At 46.5% G+C, this 16,833-nt stretch overlaps 2 protein-coding genes across 2 annotated transcripts; both read right to left on the bottom strand.

The window, feature by feature from the left end:
* Positions 1 to 872: 872 nt before the first annotated feature.
* On the bottom strand, positions 873 to 4,022 carry LOC121279668 (C3a anaphylatoxin chemotactic receptor-like). Its single transcript, XM_041190888.1, has one exon. The coding sequence runs from the start codon at positions 4,000 to 4,002 to the stop codon at positions 2,974 to 2,976; it is 1,029 nt and encodes a 342-aa protein (XP_041046822.1). The 5' UTR covers positions 4,003 to 4,022; the 3' UTR covers positions 873 to 2,973.
* A 9,348-nt stretch (positions 4,023 to 13,370) lies between these two features.
* On the bottom strand, positions 13,371 to 16,157 carry LOC121280251 (C3a anaphylatoxin chemotactic receptor-like). Its single transcript, XM_041192054.1, has one exon. The coding sequence runs from the start codon at positions 16,144 to 16,146 to the stop codon at positions 15,115 to 15,117; it is 1,032 nt and encodes a 343-aa protein (XP_041047988.1). The 5' UTR covers positions 16,147 to 16,157; the 3' UTR covers positions 13,371 to 15,114.
* Positions 16,158 to 16,833: the final 676 nt, after the last annotated feature.

The following is a 16,833-nucleotide window of genomic DNA, read 5'->3' as shown; positions in this document are numbered from 1 at the left end:
GAGCAGCAGCATTGGGAGCCCACCCATCCCCCTCAACTGGACAGCCCGGCCTGAGGCAGCCAATTTGGAGGCCGCCTTCAGGAAAATCTTTGAGCCTGTCCCACTGCCAGTAAGTGCAGTCTCAGGACTCCATTACTTTCCAACATTAGGGGCCCAAAGCCCATTGTGAAATATGCCAAAAATATGTGAAAAGTAATTATTAACTAAATGGTAAGCACTGACGATATTTGCTTTACCAATAAAGGTCAGACCAGAAAATGATTTCTCAACTTTCAGGTTCACCCTCTACATCTTTTATATTTCAGACTCATCCTTTAGTTCTGGTCTGTCTTTCATGCAGTGAAACAGCAATACACATATATACATTAATACATATAATGATACACATGAACAGTTATTGCCTTAATAATGATTTAATGCATGAACCTGTGACAATATTTTTATTGAAGCACAAGAAATAAAGCAGAAAGTATTGAAGAACAGTTTTGATTAACTGAAATCCGCACATCTTCAAGAAAAAAGATAGAAAGCTATCATGTAAATGACACTGAAATTTACCTTTACATTACTTGCATGTGTTGGCATCACAAGAAAAATGCAGCACAAATCTTCATTTTAATCTTTCTCAAAACTGCAGGATTCACAAATTAAGCTTTTCACACATTTTACATTTGGAGATCTCCTTCAATTAACAAGTCATCTAATTCCCTAAATCTCCAATGTTCCTTCACAACATGTAATTTACACAAAAAAAAGAAAGATTTGCATTTATATTGCATTTTTCATGGTTTTAGGATGCCCCAAAGTGCTTTACAGCTAATGAAGCAATCACCTGAGTGTAGTCACTGTTGTAATGCAGGAAATGAGGCAACCAATTTGTACACAGCAAACTCCAGAAAAATACCTCAGATAAATGACCAGATAATTTGTGTTAGTGATTTTGGTTGAGGGATAATTATTGACCAGGAGAACTTCCCTGTTCTTCTTCAAGGAAATGATTGGGGATCTGTTACATACACCTGAGAAGGAAGGCAGTGCCTTAGTTTGCCACCTCATCTTGATATATAACACCTCTGATAATGCAACACACCCTCAGTGCTTCACTGAAATACTGGCCTGGATGACATGCTGTGGGACTTAAACTTTACCACCTTCGCAATCAGAATCACTGAACCACCTCTCACACATACAGGAATAAAATGCCTGAATTAAACTTTGGTGTCATCAGATGTCAGCAGCATGTGTTGAAAGTGCTGCACTGGAGTATTTCTAACCCAGTGCTAACATACAGGAATTAATTGCATTCTGAGGAAATCTTTTCCATTGTGGCTGAAAATCAGTATTCCTTGGATGCTTTGTTTTGCTCTTTAATATTATGTAAAATGAAATAGCGTATCAGATTATTTATCTTTCATCCAAAACTGAAAATCGTTATCAATAGGACCCAGTATACATTTAAATGCTTCACCAATGCTTTCAATTTTGAAGCATTAGAATTCCCTGTACTAATTTCACATTTAATTTAATATAAGGCAATGGTTAACTTAATGCAATAAAGTCTGGTTATATGACGGCTCTTTCCCTTCAATATGACAGCCTATCAATAGCTTAGCTCTATACAGGCTGACATTCCAACACCACAGCAAAGTGAATAAAAAAGGAACTCAGGAGTTTGAAAGTTAATTTAGAAAGTATTTTAAAGGAAAAACAACCATGATATTCTCTCTTTGTAACTTTGATTTCTGCGATTCAGCAATATAAATAGCCATGGTATACATTTCAAATCATCATTATAGCACAGAAAATGAATGTGATTTATAATGCTGGAAGTTCAAGTCAATATGTAGGTGATTTACCCATACACAGACTGCTTGTGTGGTTTAATATGGGCTTACAAGCTATTCCTGATTGAATTTGAAACGTGTCTGCTTTATATGCAGCTTTCCCAGTTTTCCTGAACGAGAATGTACGGAATCATTCTCAGTGGGATAGCTGGCACAGGACAGCTGAAAGAGCCACAACCAAACCACCCCAGTTATTTGGTAATTGGAGCTGCCATTGAACGGCTATGAGCTCTAACTGTCCCTGCCCTCCTGAGTGAAGGAAAGGCACGGCAATAATCAATAACGAGTAAGAGGGTAAAATTCTGTGTCCTTTCTGTGAAAGGTCACACTGCTGAGGAGAATTGTTTTTATTTAAATATTCGTAATTAGCAGAGCTGACATTGGCAGCACCAGTGTACGAATTCAAATATAATTACTTACATTGCAATTAAGATTAAACTCCAATTCCAAACAGATGGTGGTGGGGCTCCCTTGCTATAGTTTGCTGAGTTTGGTTAGCACAAGTGCCGAATGACGGACTGGACAAAGGGATATTTGTCATCTGAAGGCAAAGCAAAACAGTAGCCACGACAATGAAACGATGATCCCTGCCACACGCTTGCACCATGTAGCCATAGGAAAATTCCTGACTCAAAGCCATTTCACCCGAGAGCAAGAGGTGAATTAATGATAGCAAGCAACCTGAAGGGGACAACTGTCAAAGCTCGAAGTAAAAAGTCCTCAAAATCCCTCTACCATTTTAGTACTAACTTTAATTATCAAACTTTCTTGACTATAATAGCCAGAAAACCAGTTAGCGCAAATAACATTTAAGAATGCCAATGGCATGGCACACTGAGTAACCAGGAACAGTGAGTTATTGTTTTACACAACTCTTTCTCTGCCTCAGCTGCAGCATTTTGCGGAGGTTTCAATGAAAGGAGGGTGAACAGATCAGACAGCTACCGCAGGGCGAGACTCCTCCAACCTACACAGGAGGAGACCCAGAAGTTTCCTCCTGTCTTGGCAACAGTTGCTACTTGGAGTACAGTGGTGATGGGGGAAGGGAGCGAGAAGGCGGGGAGAGACGGGTGGGGGAGGGAGAGGAAGCTTTACCAAATTTGTTTCGTTGAATAAGACAAATAACACCTTAAATAACCTGCAGAGAGTGCATCTCCTCCATAGTGGCACTTGTGTCCTTTTTTGTAGTATCCGTGCATCCTTTTCGAGATTCTTCTTTAACAGAATGAGTCATCTGGTCAAATAACTTGGCCAAGGCTGATAGTCGAAAACCATTACGGATATTCCGGGCAGCAAATGCATATAATACAGGATTGATGCAGCTGTTAATGAAAGCCAGAGCTCCAGCAATGTAGATACCACTATTATAGATATCGGTTAATGTATCTGACAGGGTTTGATCCGTTGTCTTGCTCATCAGTGCTATAACTGAAATCAGATTTAAAACATGGTGAGGCGCCCAGCAGATAAAAAACACAATCAGCACACTGCTGATCACTGCCCCAGTTCTGTTTTGAGTATTAAAGCTCAGTTGTTTCACTTTCCTCCCAATGCAAAAGTAACAAATAGACAGCACTGAAAAGGGAATTAGAAAACCAACAACAATTTGTAACACTGTGCACAACATTTCCTGCTGATCGGTGTCGAATTGCATGTACAGGCATTGATGCTGCCCAGTGTCATCGTCACCCACTGCCTGGTAAATCAGCACTGGAACTGAAAAGAGAAAGGCCAATATCCAGATGGCGAGCACCACCCTCACGAAAACTTTGCTTCGGCGCCATCGCTGGCTGGCAAAAGGGTAAATGACAGCCATGAAGCGCTCGACACTCATCACGGTGATGAGGAAGATGCTTGCATACATGTTGCAGTAGATGACACAGCTCAGGAGTTTACACAATGGTTCTCCAAAGGCCCAGCCGTGCACGAAAGCATAGATCCACACCGGCAAAGTGATCAGAACAAGCACATCGGTTATTGCCAAGTTCAGGATGAGCACCACAGTGGGGGATCTTTGCGTCCTCATTGTAAAAAGTATTATCCAGATGACCAGTGCATTCCCCGGAACTCCGAAGAGGCAAGCCAGGCTCAGGATGATGCTTGCCACTGCAGGTTTGGCTTCGAACGACTGATCTGTCCCATTGTTACTCAACCCCATTGTCACTGTCTTGAGCTCCTCTCCAATATGAGAAACAGCTCCGTTTATTGTTTCCTACAGCACACACTTCCTCATTTAAATCAATCTGCAAAATGGACCAATTGCAATACATTATTCCTACATCAAATAGGCTGACAAGGTTTCCTTCGTCTAGCTGCTGAAATTGTTCTGATCAGTCAGGAATCAATGGAAATCGAGAGATCCTTAGCAGAAAATTTTTAAGTCATAAATATAATAAATGAGAGTTTCTTCTACAGAGTTCTAGAAAACTATTATTTACTGTTTGAAAGTGATACCTTTAGATTATTGAATTGCACTGAATAGGGAAGTGGCAGTTTGGATCTCTGGTTTGCACTATGTTTGGTCATCTCAGCCAGGCTAGTGCCAGAGGTGCTATGAATGGGTCTCCTTTGATGACAAAAAACACCCAATGTAAGATGAGGAGTGGGCCATTCAGCCCCTCTGGTCTGCTCAATTAGATAATGGATGATCTGCTCCTCAGCTGCATGGACTCCATTTCGCATGATACAAAAACCTTTCCATCTCATCCTCAAAAGCTCCAATTGTCTGATGATAAGTAGCTAGGATTGCCAACAGTGATTAAATGTATTCCTGGAGGTATCACCACTTGACTTGTCCCACGCTCCAGCCAGTAGTCGGCCAACACAGCCATCCCATGTCGCACTACCTTCTATGCCACTTAGAAAGCAAAAGGACTCATGATCCAACGGGATTATGCTTGTTAATCACCCAAACAGTCTTTTATCCCCCATTTTCAATATTTTTATATTGGGTAAAGAGAAATCATCAAGGAAAATAACAAAAAAATCATTTTTAATGTCCCAATGATATTTCTCCAGGATTGCACACAGCAGTGTCCTCGAGATTGATGTTCAGTTCCTAGAGACTCCAAGCCAATCCTGGTGGGTTGACAACCCCATCAACAGCCTCTTGGAGGATGAGAGGCCATGATTTCCACATTTGTGTGGGGGCACACTCCAATACCCCCCCCACCCCCCCCCCCCAGATTGTGTATCGCTGATAGTGGTTGCATGCTGCGCTCTCCACAATCTGGCGATGGAAAGAGGGGACACAGTGCACACGGAAGACATAGACGCAGTTGCTCTGGTTGCACACAGTGGGTCCAGCAGTGAGTCTGAGGATGAGCACGCACAGGGGAACGCTGTGGGTGCAGACGCTGACCTGGTCAACCTCCAGGGAGGCAGGGACACCCAGGAGGCTTTAATCCAAAGAACCTTCAGCTAGCCCACCACAGATGGACCTTCAACACAGGGCAGGGCTGCAGGCTCCACACGATACCTGAGTGCAAAATCAGCCTGGATACTAACATTAACTGAGGCCCTTCTCAAAAAAGCTCAATGTCAAACAACTCACTCATAATATCATGGCTTCCTGTCCGCTTGCAGAAGTAAGGAATCACCCTGAGGCAAGGCAACATGTCAAAATTTATTGAGTGAACAAATGTAACTTCATGAAGCTAAAAAAAGGTGTTGGACTTCACACCAGATCTCCCAAAAACTACACTGGGCCAACATAAAAGCACCAGTGAGAAACCCCTGGTGTGCCTTAGTTACCTTAAATTTACGCTTACGGTGCCACGTCTAGGTGCTGTCCCCTTGCTGGCCCTGGCATCTGAGACAGCCTGCTCACTCTGCTGTCCTGTTGGCCTCGATGACCTTGGTGGATGTCCTCTGGCCCGTGGACCATTTGATGTCCCCGCCTGGGAGGGAGCGGCCAGTTCCACTGCTGGCTTCTCCCCAGTCACCGTAGCCTCATCGGATGCCACAGTCACTGGCAGAGAGGTGGAAGAGCTGCTGCCTTCATCCAGAGTGTTCTGAGAGGAGCCCGCAGAGACAGCAGGCAGCTGCTGCACTGACGTGAGGTCGCTTTGGACCTCCCAGCTCACCGTAGATGGATGGGCACCAAGCTGGGATATTTGGTCCTCAATCTCCCACACTGGCACTGACCAGCTGATGTCAATGCCGCTATGAGGGCTATCAGGTCGGAGCACAGTACCAGGAGGCCCTGACTGGTCTCTTGGAGGAGCCTCTCCATGAGACTCGCCACTCTCTCCATGAAGGAAGCATGGCATTCAGCCATGAGGCTCACTGCATCAACGGTGCATGGCGTGGACTCCTCCAGCATGAGCACCATGCCACATATAGTCTCATGTATCTCCACCAAATCATGCTGCATACCATGCTGTACTTCCAGTGTTCGCTGTTTCACAGATGACTCCAGAGGCACAACATCAGCTACCGACCGAGCATGTGCCTGGTCCCTCACACTCCTCCGACTGCTGGCGTCCGTGGCACTCTCTGTGTCTGCCTGCACCTCAAGCGAGTGTGAAGTGCCCTCACCGCTGTGCCCCGGGACACTAGCCAAAGATCTAATTGCCACTGAGGTGCTTGTATCTGTGCTGGTGCCTGACTGGATGAGATGGTGTGATGCTGGTGAGTGGATTTGTTCTGGGGCTTCTGGGGTGAGAGATGGCCCTCTGTCTCCTCCTCCCAGCTCTGCTCCGGTGATGCTGAAAGGAAGAAAAAAAACATTTGATTAGTTAAAGTGGAGACAATGCCAATGCGCATGCTGCTCCCCCAGATCATTATGCGCTCATCCTTCCATAATCAATGGACAACCCATGTTGCTAACTTCAATCACTGAGCATTCAGCAGTGCCATGTCTTCTGTGACACACATGGTTACCTGAGCGCTCGGCAAACATACCTCCCAGTGGGACCCCAACCTCACCGCCACCGGTGGACCTGGGGGCATGGCACCTCTCCAGATCCATGGCCTGCTGCTCATAAGCTGTTAGGATGGCCAACTGAGTCTGCCCTCCACCAGTCTACATTCGTTCTGCAGAATTGTGCACAGTCTTCTCCTGAAAAGATTGATTAGTCCAGCCTGTACCTAAATTCCCATCGCATCCCTGCCACTCTAGCCAGAATGAAACACTGCAGCACTCCAGCTCTTTGCAGCTGCTACACACTCACCCAAAGAAGACAGGGCTCCACCCCCTGCCGATTGCCCAAATGCTGCCTCCTTCATATTTGGGACCACAAGGTGTCACTTTGCTAAGCAAGGAGGCACAAGCACATGGAGCGCAAATGCCAGCAAATGGATTGGTGCCCCTCCCCTTCCAGCATGTTAGCACCCTGACTTTGACATGCTTCCCAGTTCCAGCACTCTGCCTAGGTGCAGATCTTGGACTTTCAGCCTCATTCTATACTCTGGGTGTCAGTGTCACACATGCTGCTGATGCAGAATACATCCTAGCTTAACTCTCTCAGGGGGAACTAGACGTGGGCATTATCTGCTGGCACACCCAGCGAGGGATACATGCCATGAAGGATTCAGTGACTTCACTGTGCTCAGAGTTGCCGGGGTGTCTAGGGACTTGGGGGGAAAAGGTGACGGCTGCATTAAGTGACTTGAGGAAACATGGTACTCACCCTTCCCAAGCACAGGAATCTATTGCAGCACTGGACCTATGTGCGCCGCAACACCTCATGGGAGCTGATACACTCGGCCGCCCCCTCCCATGCACATTTGGTCAGGTGGGGAGGCTCCTGTCTCCCATCCCCCGGAAGAAGGACCTCCCACCACACTGCCACTTCCCCCAGGAGGGCAGCTAGGCAGTTATCAGAGGATGGGCTACCTTCTGGCCTAGCCTGCCCCAATGGACTACCCTCTGGCCTGGCCTGCCCCGATCAACTGCCCTGTGGTCTGGACTGCCACAATTGGCTACCCTCTGGCCTGGCCTGCCCCGATGGCTTAACCTCTGGCCTGGCCTCCCCCGATGGGCTACTATCCGGCCTGGCCTGCCCCGATGGACTGCCCTCTGGTCTGGACTGCCCCATTTGGCCACCGTCTGGCCTGGTCTGCCCCAATGGCTTACCCTCTGGCCTGGCCTCCTCCGATCTCCTACCCTCCGGCCTGTCTTGCCCCGATGGGCTACCCTCCGGACTTGCATCAGCATATTGCCCCTCTGATGTGCTCTTCTCCCAGCCATTGTGAGCAGCCTTGGCTGACAGGCCCTTCTTTAAACAGGTCTGTGCACACCTGCCACTGCCCGCCCACTCCCGCTATCTGTGGGAGTTGATAACTATGCTGGGCAGGCCTTAATTGGCCCACCCGTGTATATTGGCAGCGCTCATCCAATCACAGGTGGTGTTTGGGTCCGCGCCTACCCGTGCCCGGTCCTGCATGGACCGCCCGACGTGAAAAATTCTCCCCCATGTATATTTTCAGGGGCATGATTGGGGTAGTTAGACATTTTTGTTCTGCTTTTCGAAACTTTATTTGAGGATTTTTGGGTCTGCAGCTCCCCTCTGATGTGCTCTTCTCCCAGCCATTATGAGTAGCTTTGCAAAAGCTGCCAGGCTCTTATTTAAACAGGTCTGTGCACACCCACTGCCCGCACACTCTGACTATCCGCAGGAGTCATCAACCTTAATTGGCCTACCCGTGTATAATGGAATGTATACTTTCAGCGGCCTGATTGGGGTGGTTGGACATCATTTTTCTGCTTTTTGAAACTTTATTTAAGAATTTTCGGCTCTGCAGCTCCCTGAACTGCCTTCAGGGAGCTTTCTCTCAGAGCTGGCCCGCGTCAGCATTGACATCAGAGCCTGCAATTTTCCCGCCCCCATCCGGGCAGTGCTGAGTTTCGTACTATAAAAACAAAAAACTACGGATGCTGGAAATCCAAAACAAAAGCAGAATTAACCTGGAAAAACTCAGCAGGTCTGGCAGCATCGGCAGAGAAGAAATGAGTTGACGTTTCGAATCCTCATGACCCTTCCACAGAACTGAGTTTCGTACTATGTGTTTCATGCTGGCTGGCCGTTGATTGGTCAGCAGTCCATTACCTGGCCGATCCGGGGCCCGCCTACTGCGTCCGCCCGACGACATAAGTATCCTGCCCCTTATCCAAAGCAGGATACATTACCTTGGAGGCAGTACAGCGAAAGATCACTAGATGGTGCCTGAAATGAGAGACTGAATAGATTGGGCCTCTCCTCTCTGCAGTGTAGAAGAATGAGAGATGCTTTCACTGAAACATGCAAGATTCTGAAGATGCTCGACAGGATGGACACTGAGAGGTTATTCCCCTTGGCTTCGGAATCTAAAACATGGAGCACTGCCTCAGGATAAGGGGTCCATTATTTACGACTTGAGATGAGGAGAAATTTCTTCACTCAGAGGGTTGTGGATGCTCCATGTGACTCCTCAAGCACTGGCACCATGCAATACGTAGCCTCATGTATCATGGCCAGATCGTCCCACATACCCTGCTGTGCTTCCAGTGTTCGCTGCCGCAAGGGTGACTCGAGAGGCACATCATCAGCCATCAACCAAGCATGTGCCTGGTCCCTAGCAGTTCTCTGACTGCCGGCGTCCTCGGCACTCCCTATCTCTCCCCGAACCTCAAGCGAGTGTGAAGTGCCCTCACCGCCGTGCCCCGGGACACTAGCCAATGATGTAATTCCCACCGAGGTGCTAGTATCTGCACTGGTGCCTGCCTGGGGGCTGAGATGGTGTGACGCTGGTGAGTGGATTTGCTCTGGGGCTTCAGGGGTGAGAGGTGAGCCCTCTGCCTCCTCCTCCTGGTCCTGTTCCAGTGATGCTGAAAGGAAGAAAAATGACATTTGATTAGTTACATTGCAGACAATGTCAACTTGCATGCTGCTCTCCCAGATCATTATGCGCTCATCCTTCCATAATCAATGGTCAACCCATGTTGCTAACTTCAATGACTGAGCATTCAGCAGTGCCATGGCTTCTGTGACACACATGGTGACCTGATTACTCACCAAATTTACCTTCCCATGGTACCCCAGCCTCACCGCCACCGGTGGACCTGGGGGCACGGCGCTTCTCCAGATCCATGGTCTGCTGTTCATAAGCCGTTAGGATGGCCAACTGAGCCTGCCCTCCGTCAGTCCACATTCTTTCTGCAGAACTGTGCACAGTCTTCTCCTGAAAAGGAGAGAGGAGCATTGATTAGTCCAGCCTTCACCTGAATTCCCATCGCTTCCCTGCCACCCCAGGCAGAGTGAGACACTGCAGGACTTCAGCTCCTCGCAGCTGCCGCACACTCACCCAATGAAGCCGAGCTTACCTCCCCTCACCGATTGCACAAATGCTGCCTCCTTCACATGTGGGACCACAAGGTGTCACTTTGTTAAGCAAGCAGGCACAAGCACATGGAGCGCAAAGACCAGCAAATGAATTCGTGCCCCTCCAACTGGAAGCTCCCCTCCCAGCATGTTAGCACCCTGACTTTGACATGCTTCCCAGTTCCAGCACTCTGCCTACATGCAGATCCTTGACTTTCACCCCCATTCTATACTCTGGGTGTCAGTGTCACACATGCTGCTGATGCTGAACACATCCTAGCTCAACCCTCTCAGGGTGAACTAGACGTGTGCATTATCTGCTGGCACACCCAGGGAGGGACACGTGCCATGGAGGATTCAATGCCTTTACTGTGCTCAGAGTTGCCGGGGTGTGCGGGGGCTGGGGGGAAAGGGAGACGGCTACATTAACGGACTTGAGGCAACATGGTACTCATCCTTCGCAAGCGCAAGAGATGGTTGAATCTATTATGGCAATGTACCCATGTGCGCCGCACCACCTCATTGGAGCTGACACCTTCGGCCACCTTCTCCCACGCACATTTGGTCAGGTGAGGAGGCTCCCGCCCCCTGTCCCATGGAAGAAGGACCTCCTGCCGCGCTGCCAGCTCCCCCAAGAGGGCAGCCAGGCACTTATCAGAGAAACGAGAGGCGCACTACCCTGCTGGCCTAACCTGTGGTCTGGCCTGCCCCGATGGCCTACACTCTGGTCTGGCCTGCCCCGATGGACAGCCCTGTGGTCTGGACTGCCTTGACTGGCTGCCCTCTGGCCTGGACTGCTCCGATGGCTTAGCCACTGGCGTGGTGTCCCCCCGATGGCCTACCCTCCGGCCTGTCCTGCCCTGATGGGCTACCCTCCGGACTTGCATCAGGCACATTTCCCCTCTAATGTGCTCCTCTCCCAGCCATTGTGAGCAGCCTTGCAAAGGCTGCCAGGCTCTTATTTAAACAGGTCTATGCACACCCGCTGCCCGCCCACTCCGACTATCCGCGGGAGTCATCAACCTTAATTGGCCTGCCCGTGTATAATGGTAGCATTCACCTGATTGCAGGTGGCATTCAGGTCCATGTCCACCCACACCCGGTCCAGCACGGATCGCCCGACATGGGGAAAATTCTCCCCCATGTATACTTTCAGCGGCCTGATTGGGGTAGTTGGACATAGTTTTTCTGCTTTTTGAAACTTTACTTGAGGATTTTTGGGTCTGCAGCTCCCTGAGCTGCCTTCAGGGAGCTTTCTCTCAAAGCTGGCCCACATCCGCAATGATATCAGAGCCCACACTTTTCCTGCCCCCATCCCGGCAGTGCTGAGTTTCTGAGTGTGTGTTTCACGCTGGCTGGCAGTTGATTGGTTGCCAGTCCGTTACCTGGACAATCCTGGGCCCGCCAACTGCATCCGCCCGACGACATAAAATTCCTGCCCCATATCTAAAGCAGGATACACTTGGAGGCAGTACTGCGAAAGATCACTAGATGGTGCCTGAAACGAGAAGCTGAATAAATTGGGCCTCTCCTCTCTGCAATTTAGAAGAATGAGAAGTGCTTTCATTGAAACACGCAAGATGCTGAAGGGATTCGACAGGACACTGAGAGGGTGTTCCCCTGGCTGGAAAATCTAAAACATGGGGCACTGCCTCAGGGTAAGAGGTCAATTATTTACAACTGAGATGAGGAGAAATATCTTCACTCAGAGGGTTTTGGATCCACTGTTAATTAAGGCTGTGATAAATAGATTTTTGATCTCTCAGGGTATCAAGGGGTAAGGGGAGCAGCTGGGAAAGTAGATTTGAAGTTGAAAATCAGCCATGATCATATTGCATGGCAGAACAGGCTTCAGGGGATGAATGGGTCTCCTCTTGCTTCTTTTTCTTATGTTCTTATTTTCAACAAACTTCCTTGCATTTTCAGGTCAGATATGGGCAGCTAGCAATCACAAATCGCCGCCGCCATAAAGTACGTAACACATTGCGATTTCTTAGCAGACTCACCAGCAGTGACAGGAGAACTAGGACATGAAAAATATTTGCGGAAAAGGGTTAGTCCTGGCGGTGGGATCGGATTTGGAGCAGCTGCCCCCTGAATGAAGACAGTAGCAATTTCAATCTTCAAGGACACTATTAGGGTTGATTCTTCAGGCTGCTGACATTTTGCCATGGAGGCCACCTCTCTACAGCCATTCGGAGCCAATTAACACTGGAGGCAACTGCCTCAAAAAAGGGGCCATCTGAAGAGGCCTTCCTGCTTAGTGCCTGTGATCTTTATCTCTTTCCTTACCCCATTCACTCTCTCGATCCCTGAGCTGCCTCTCCCATTGGGGATGTCAAGGTTCCAGAGCTTCCAGCCCTCTGATTGGAGCAGCAGCATTGGGAGCTCACCCATCCCCCTCAAATGAGCAACAAGGCCTGAGGCAGCCAATTTGGAGGCCGCCTTCAGGAAAATTTTGAACATGTCCCACTCCCTGTAATGCAGTCTAAGGACTCCACTACATTCAAACATTGGGGTCCCAAAGCCCATTCTGAAATCACAAACAAAATATGTGAAAAGTGATTATTAACTAAACTGTAAACACTGACTTTATTTGTTTTATCTATTAAGGACAGACCAGAAGATGACTACTCAACTTTCAGGTTCACACTCTACCTCTTTTATATTTCAAACTCATCCTTTAGTTCTGGTTTGTCTTTCATGCAGTGAAACAGAAATACACATATATACATTAATACATATAATGATGCATTTATTTCCTTAATAATGATTTAATGCTCGAACCTGTGACAATATTTTTATTGAAGCACAAGAAATAAAGTGGAAAGTATTGAAGAACAGTTATCATTAACTGAAATCTGCACATCTTCAAGAAAAAAGATAGAAAGCTATCATGTAAATGACACTGAAATTTACCTTTACATTACTTGCATGTGTTGGCATCACAAGAAAAATGCAGCACAAATCTTCATTTTACAGCAGAGTTGACAAATTAGGCTTTTCATACACTTTACATTTGGAGACCCCCTTCAGTTAACAAGTCATCTAATTCCCTAAATCTCCACTGTTCCTTCATGACACATAATTTACACACTTAAAAGAAAGAAAGACATGCATTTAAATTGCATTTTTCATGGTTTCAGGATGCCCCAAAGTGCTTTACAGCTAATGAAGCAATCATTGAGTGTAGTCACTGTTGTGATGCAGGAAATGAGGCAACCAATTTGTACACAGCAAACTCCAGAAAAATACCTGAGATAAATGACCAGATAATTTGTGTTAGTGATTTTGGTTGAGGGATAATTATTGACCAGGAGAACATTCCTGCTCTTCTTCAAGAAAATGATAGGGGATCTGATACATGCACCTGAGAAGGAAGGCAGTGCCTTAGTTTGTCACTTCATCTTGATATGTAATACCTCTGATAATGCAACACACCCTCAGTGCTTCACTGAAATATCGGCCTGGGTGACATGCTGTGGGACTTAAAATTTACCACCTCCGCAATCAGAATCAATGAACCACCTCTCACACATACAGGAATAAATTGCCTGAATTAATCCTTTGGTGTCATCAGATGTCAGCAGCATGTGTTGAAAGTGCTGCACTGGAGTATTTCTAACTCAATGCTGGCATGCAGGAATTAATTTCATTCTGAGGGAATCTTTTCCATTGTGGCTGAAAATCAGTATTCCATGGATGCTTTGTTTTGCTCTTTAATATTATGTAAGATGAAATAGCGTATCAGATTATTTATCTTTCTGGCAAAACTTAAAATATTTATCAAGAGTACCCAGTGCACATATAAACACAATAAATGCTACACCAATGCTTGTAATATTGAAGCATTAGAATTACCTGTACTAATTTCATTTGTACTTTAATATAAGGCAATGGTTAACTTAATGTAATAAAGCCTGGTTATATGGAGGCTGTTTCTTCTTCAATATGACAGCCTATCTATAGCTTAGCTCTATACAGGCTGACATTACAGCAAAGTGAATAAAAAAGGAATTCAGGAGTTTGAAAGTTAATTTAGAAAATATTTTAAAGGAAAAACAACCATGATATTCTCTCTTTGTAACTTTGATTTCTGCTACTCAGCAATACAAATAGCCGCACGGTATACATTTCAAATCATCATTATAGTAGAGAAAATGAATGTGATTTATAATGCTGTAAGTTCAAGTCACTATGAAAGTGATTTACCCATACACAGACTGCTTGTGTGGTTTAATATTGGACCTACAAGCTATTCCTGATTGAATTTGAAGCGTATCTGCTTTATGTGCCGCTTTCCCAATTTTCCTTTGCGAGAATGAACGGAATCGTTCTCAGTGGGTTAGCTGGCAGAGGACAGCTAAAAGAGGCACAACCAAAGCGCCCCAGTTATCTGGCAATTTGAGCTGCCATTGAACGGCTGTAAGCTCTAACTGTCCCTGCCCTCCTGAGTGAAGGAAAGGCACGGCAATAATCAATAACGAGTACAAGCGTAAAATTCTGCGTAGTTACTGTGAAATGTCACATTGCTGAGGAGAATTGTTTTTATTTAAATATCCGTAATTAGCAGAGCTGACATTGGCAGCACCAGTGTACGAATTCAAATATAATTACTTACATTGCAATTAAGATTAAATTCCAATTCCAAACAGATGGTGGTGGTACATTGAGTAACCGGAACCAGGGAGTTAGTGCTTCACACAACTCATTTCTCTGCCTCAGCTGCATCATTTTGCGGAGGTTTCAATGAAAGGAGGGTGAATAGATGACACAGCTACCGCAAGCCGAGACCCCTGCAACCTACACAGGAGAACTAGAAGCTTCCTCCTGTCTTGGCAAATGTTGCTACTTGGTGGTGCAGAGTAGTGGTGGGGGAAGGGAGCGAGAAGGGGGGGGAGAGACGGGTGGGGGACGGAGAGGGAGCTTTACCAGAATTTGTTTTGTTGAAAAAGACAAATGACACCTTAAATAACCTGCAGAGAGTGCATCTCCTCCATAGTGGCACTTGTGTCCTTTTTTGTAGTATCCGTGCATCCTTTTCTAGATTCTTCTTTAACAGAATGGGTCATCTGGTCAAAAAACTTGGCCAAGGCTGATACTCGAAAACCATTACGGATATTCCGGGCAGCAAATGCATATAATACAGGATTGATGCAGCTGTTGATGAAAGCCAGAGTTCCAGCAATGTAGATACCTCTATTATAGATATCTGTTAATGTGTCTGACAGGGTTTGATCCGATGTCTTGCTCATCAGTGCTATGATTGATATCAGATTTAAAACATGGTGAGGCGCCCAGCAGATAAAAAACACAATCAGCACACTGCTGATCACCGCCCCAGCTCTGTTTGGAGTATTAAAGCTCAGTTGTTTCACTTTCCTCCCAATGCAAAAGTAACAAATAGACAGCACTGAAAAGGGAATTAGAAAACCAACTACAATTTGTAACACTGTGCACAAGATTTTCTGCTGATCGGTATCGAATTTCCCGTACAGGCATTGATGCTGCCCAGTGTCATCATCATTATCCACCGCCTGGTAAATCAGCACTGGAACTGTAAAGAGAAAGGCCAATATCCAGATGGCGAGCACCAACTTCACGAAAACTTTGCTTCGGCGCCATCGCTGGGTGGCAAACGGGTAGATGATAGCCATGAAGCGCTCTACACTCATCGCGGTGATGAGGAAGATGCTTGCATACATGTTGCAGGAGATGACACAGCTCAGGATTTTACACAATGAATCTCCAAAGACCCAGCCATGCACGAGATCGTAGATCCACACCGGCAAAGTGATCAGAACAAGCACATCGGTTATTGCCAAGTTCAGGATGAGCACCACAGTGGGGGATCTTTGCGTCCTCATGGCAAAAAGTATAATCCAGATGACCAGTGCATTCCCCAAGACTCCGAAGAGGCAAGCCAGGCTCAGGATGATGCTTGCCACTGTAGGTTCGGCTCCGAACGACTTATCTGTCCCATTGTTACTCAACCCCATTGTAACTGTCTTGAGCTCCTCTCCAATATGAGAAACAGCTCCGTTTATTGTTTACTACAGCACACACTTCCTCATTTAAAATTAATCATGCAAATTGCACCAATTGCAACATATTACTCCTGCTTCAATTAGGCAGACAGGATTTCCTTCGTCCAGCTGCCGAAATTGTTCTCATGAGTCAGGAATCAATGGAAATCGACAGTTCCCTTAACAGGAAATTTGAAACTCATTAATGTAATAAATTAGAGTTTCTTCTACAGAGTTCTAGAAAACTATTATATCCTGTTTAAATGTTAGATTATTGAATTGCACTGAATAGGGAAGTGGCAGTTTGGATCTCTGGTTTGCACTATGTTTGGTCATCTCAGCCAGGCTAGTGCCAGAGGTGCTATGAATGGGTCTCCTTTGATGACAAAAACACCCAATGTAAGATGAGGAGTGGGCCATTCAGCCCCTCTAGTCTGCTCAATTAGATAATGGATGACCTGCTTCTCAACTGCATGGACTCCATTTCACATGATACCTCTGATATAAAAACCTTTCCATCTCAGCCTCAAAAGCTCCAACTGTGATGATAAATAGCTAGAGTTGCCAACTGTGATTGAATGTATTCCTGGAGGTTTCACCACATGACTAGTCCCACACTCCAGCCATAAGTCGGCCAACACAGCCATCCCATGTTGCACT

The sequence above is a fragment of the Carcharodon carcharias genome, chromosome 7 (assembly GCF_017639515.1).
Source record: "Carcharodon carcharias isolate sCarCar2 chromosome 7, sCarCar2.pri, whole genome shotgun sequence".
Classification (NCBI taxonomy): domain Eukaryota; kingdom Metazoa; phylum Chordata; class Chondrichthyes; order Lamniformes; family Lamnidae; genus Carcharodon; species Carcharodon carcharias.
The sequence above is the reverse complement of the archived record's forward strand: the minus strand, read 5'-3'. Positions and strand labels throughout refer to the sequence as shown.

Coding starts and splice junctions, on each gene's coding strand:
- LOC121279668 (XM_041190888.1), bottom strand. CDS start 4,002: ATGGGGTTGAGTAACAATGGGACAGATCAGTCGTTCGAAGCCAAACCT.
- LOC121280251 (XM_041192054.1), bottom strand. CDS start 16,146: ATGGGGTTGAGTAACAATGGGACAGATAAGTCGTTCGGAGCCGAACCT.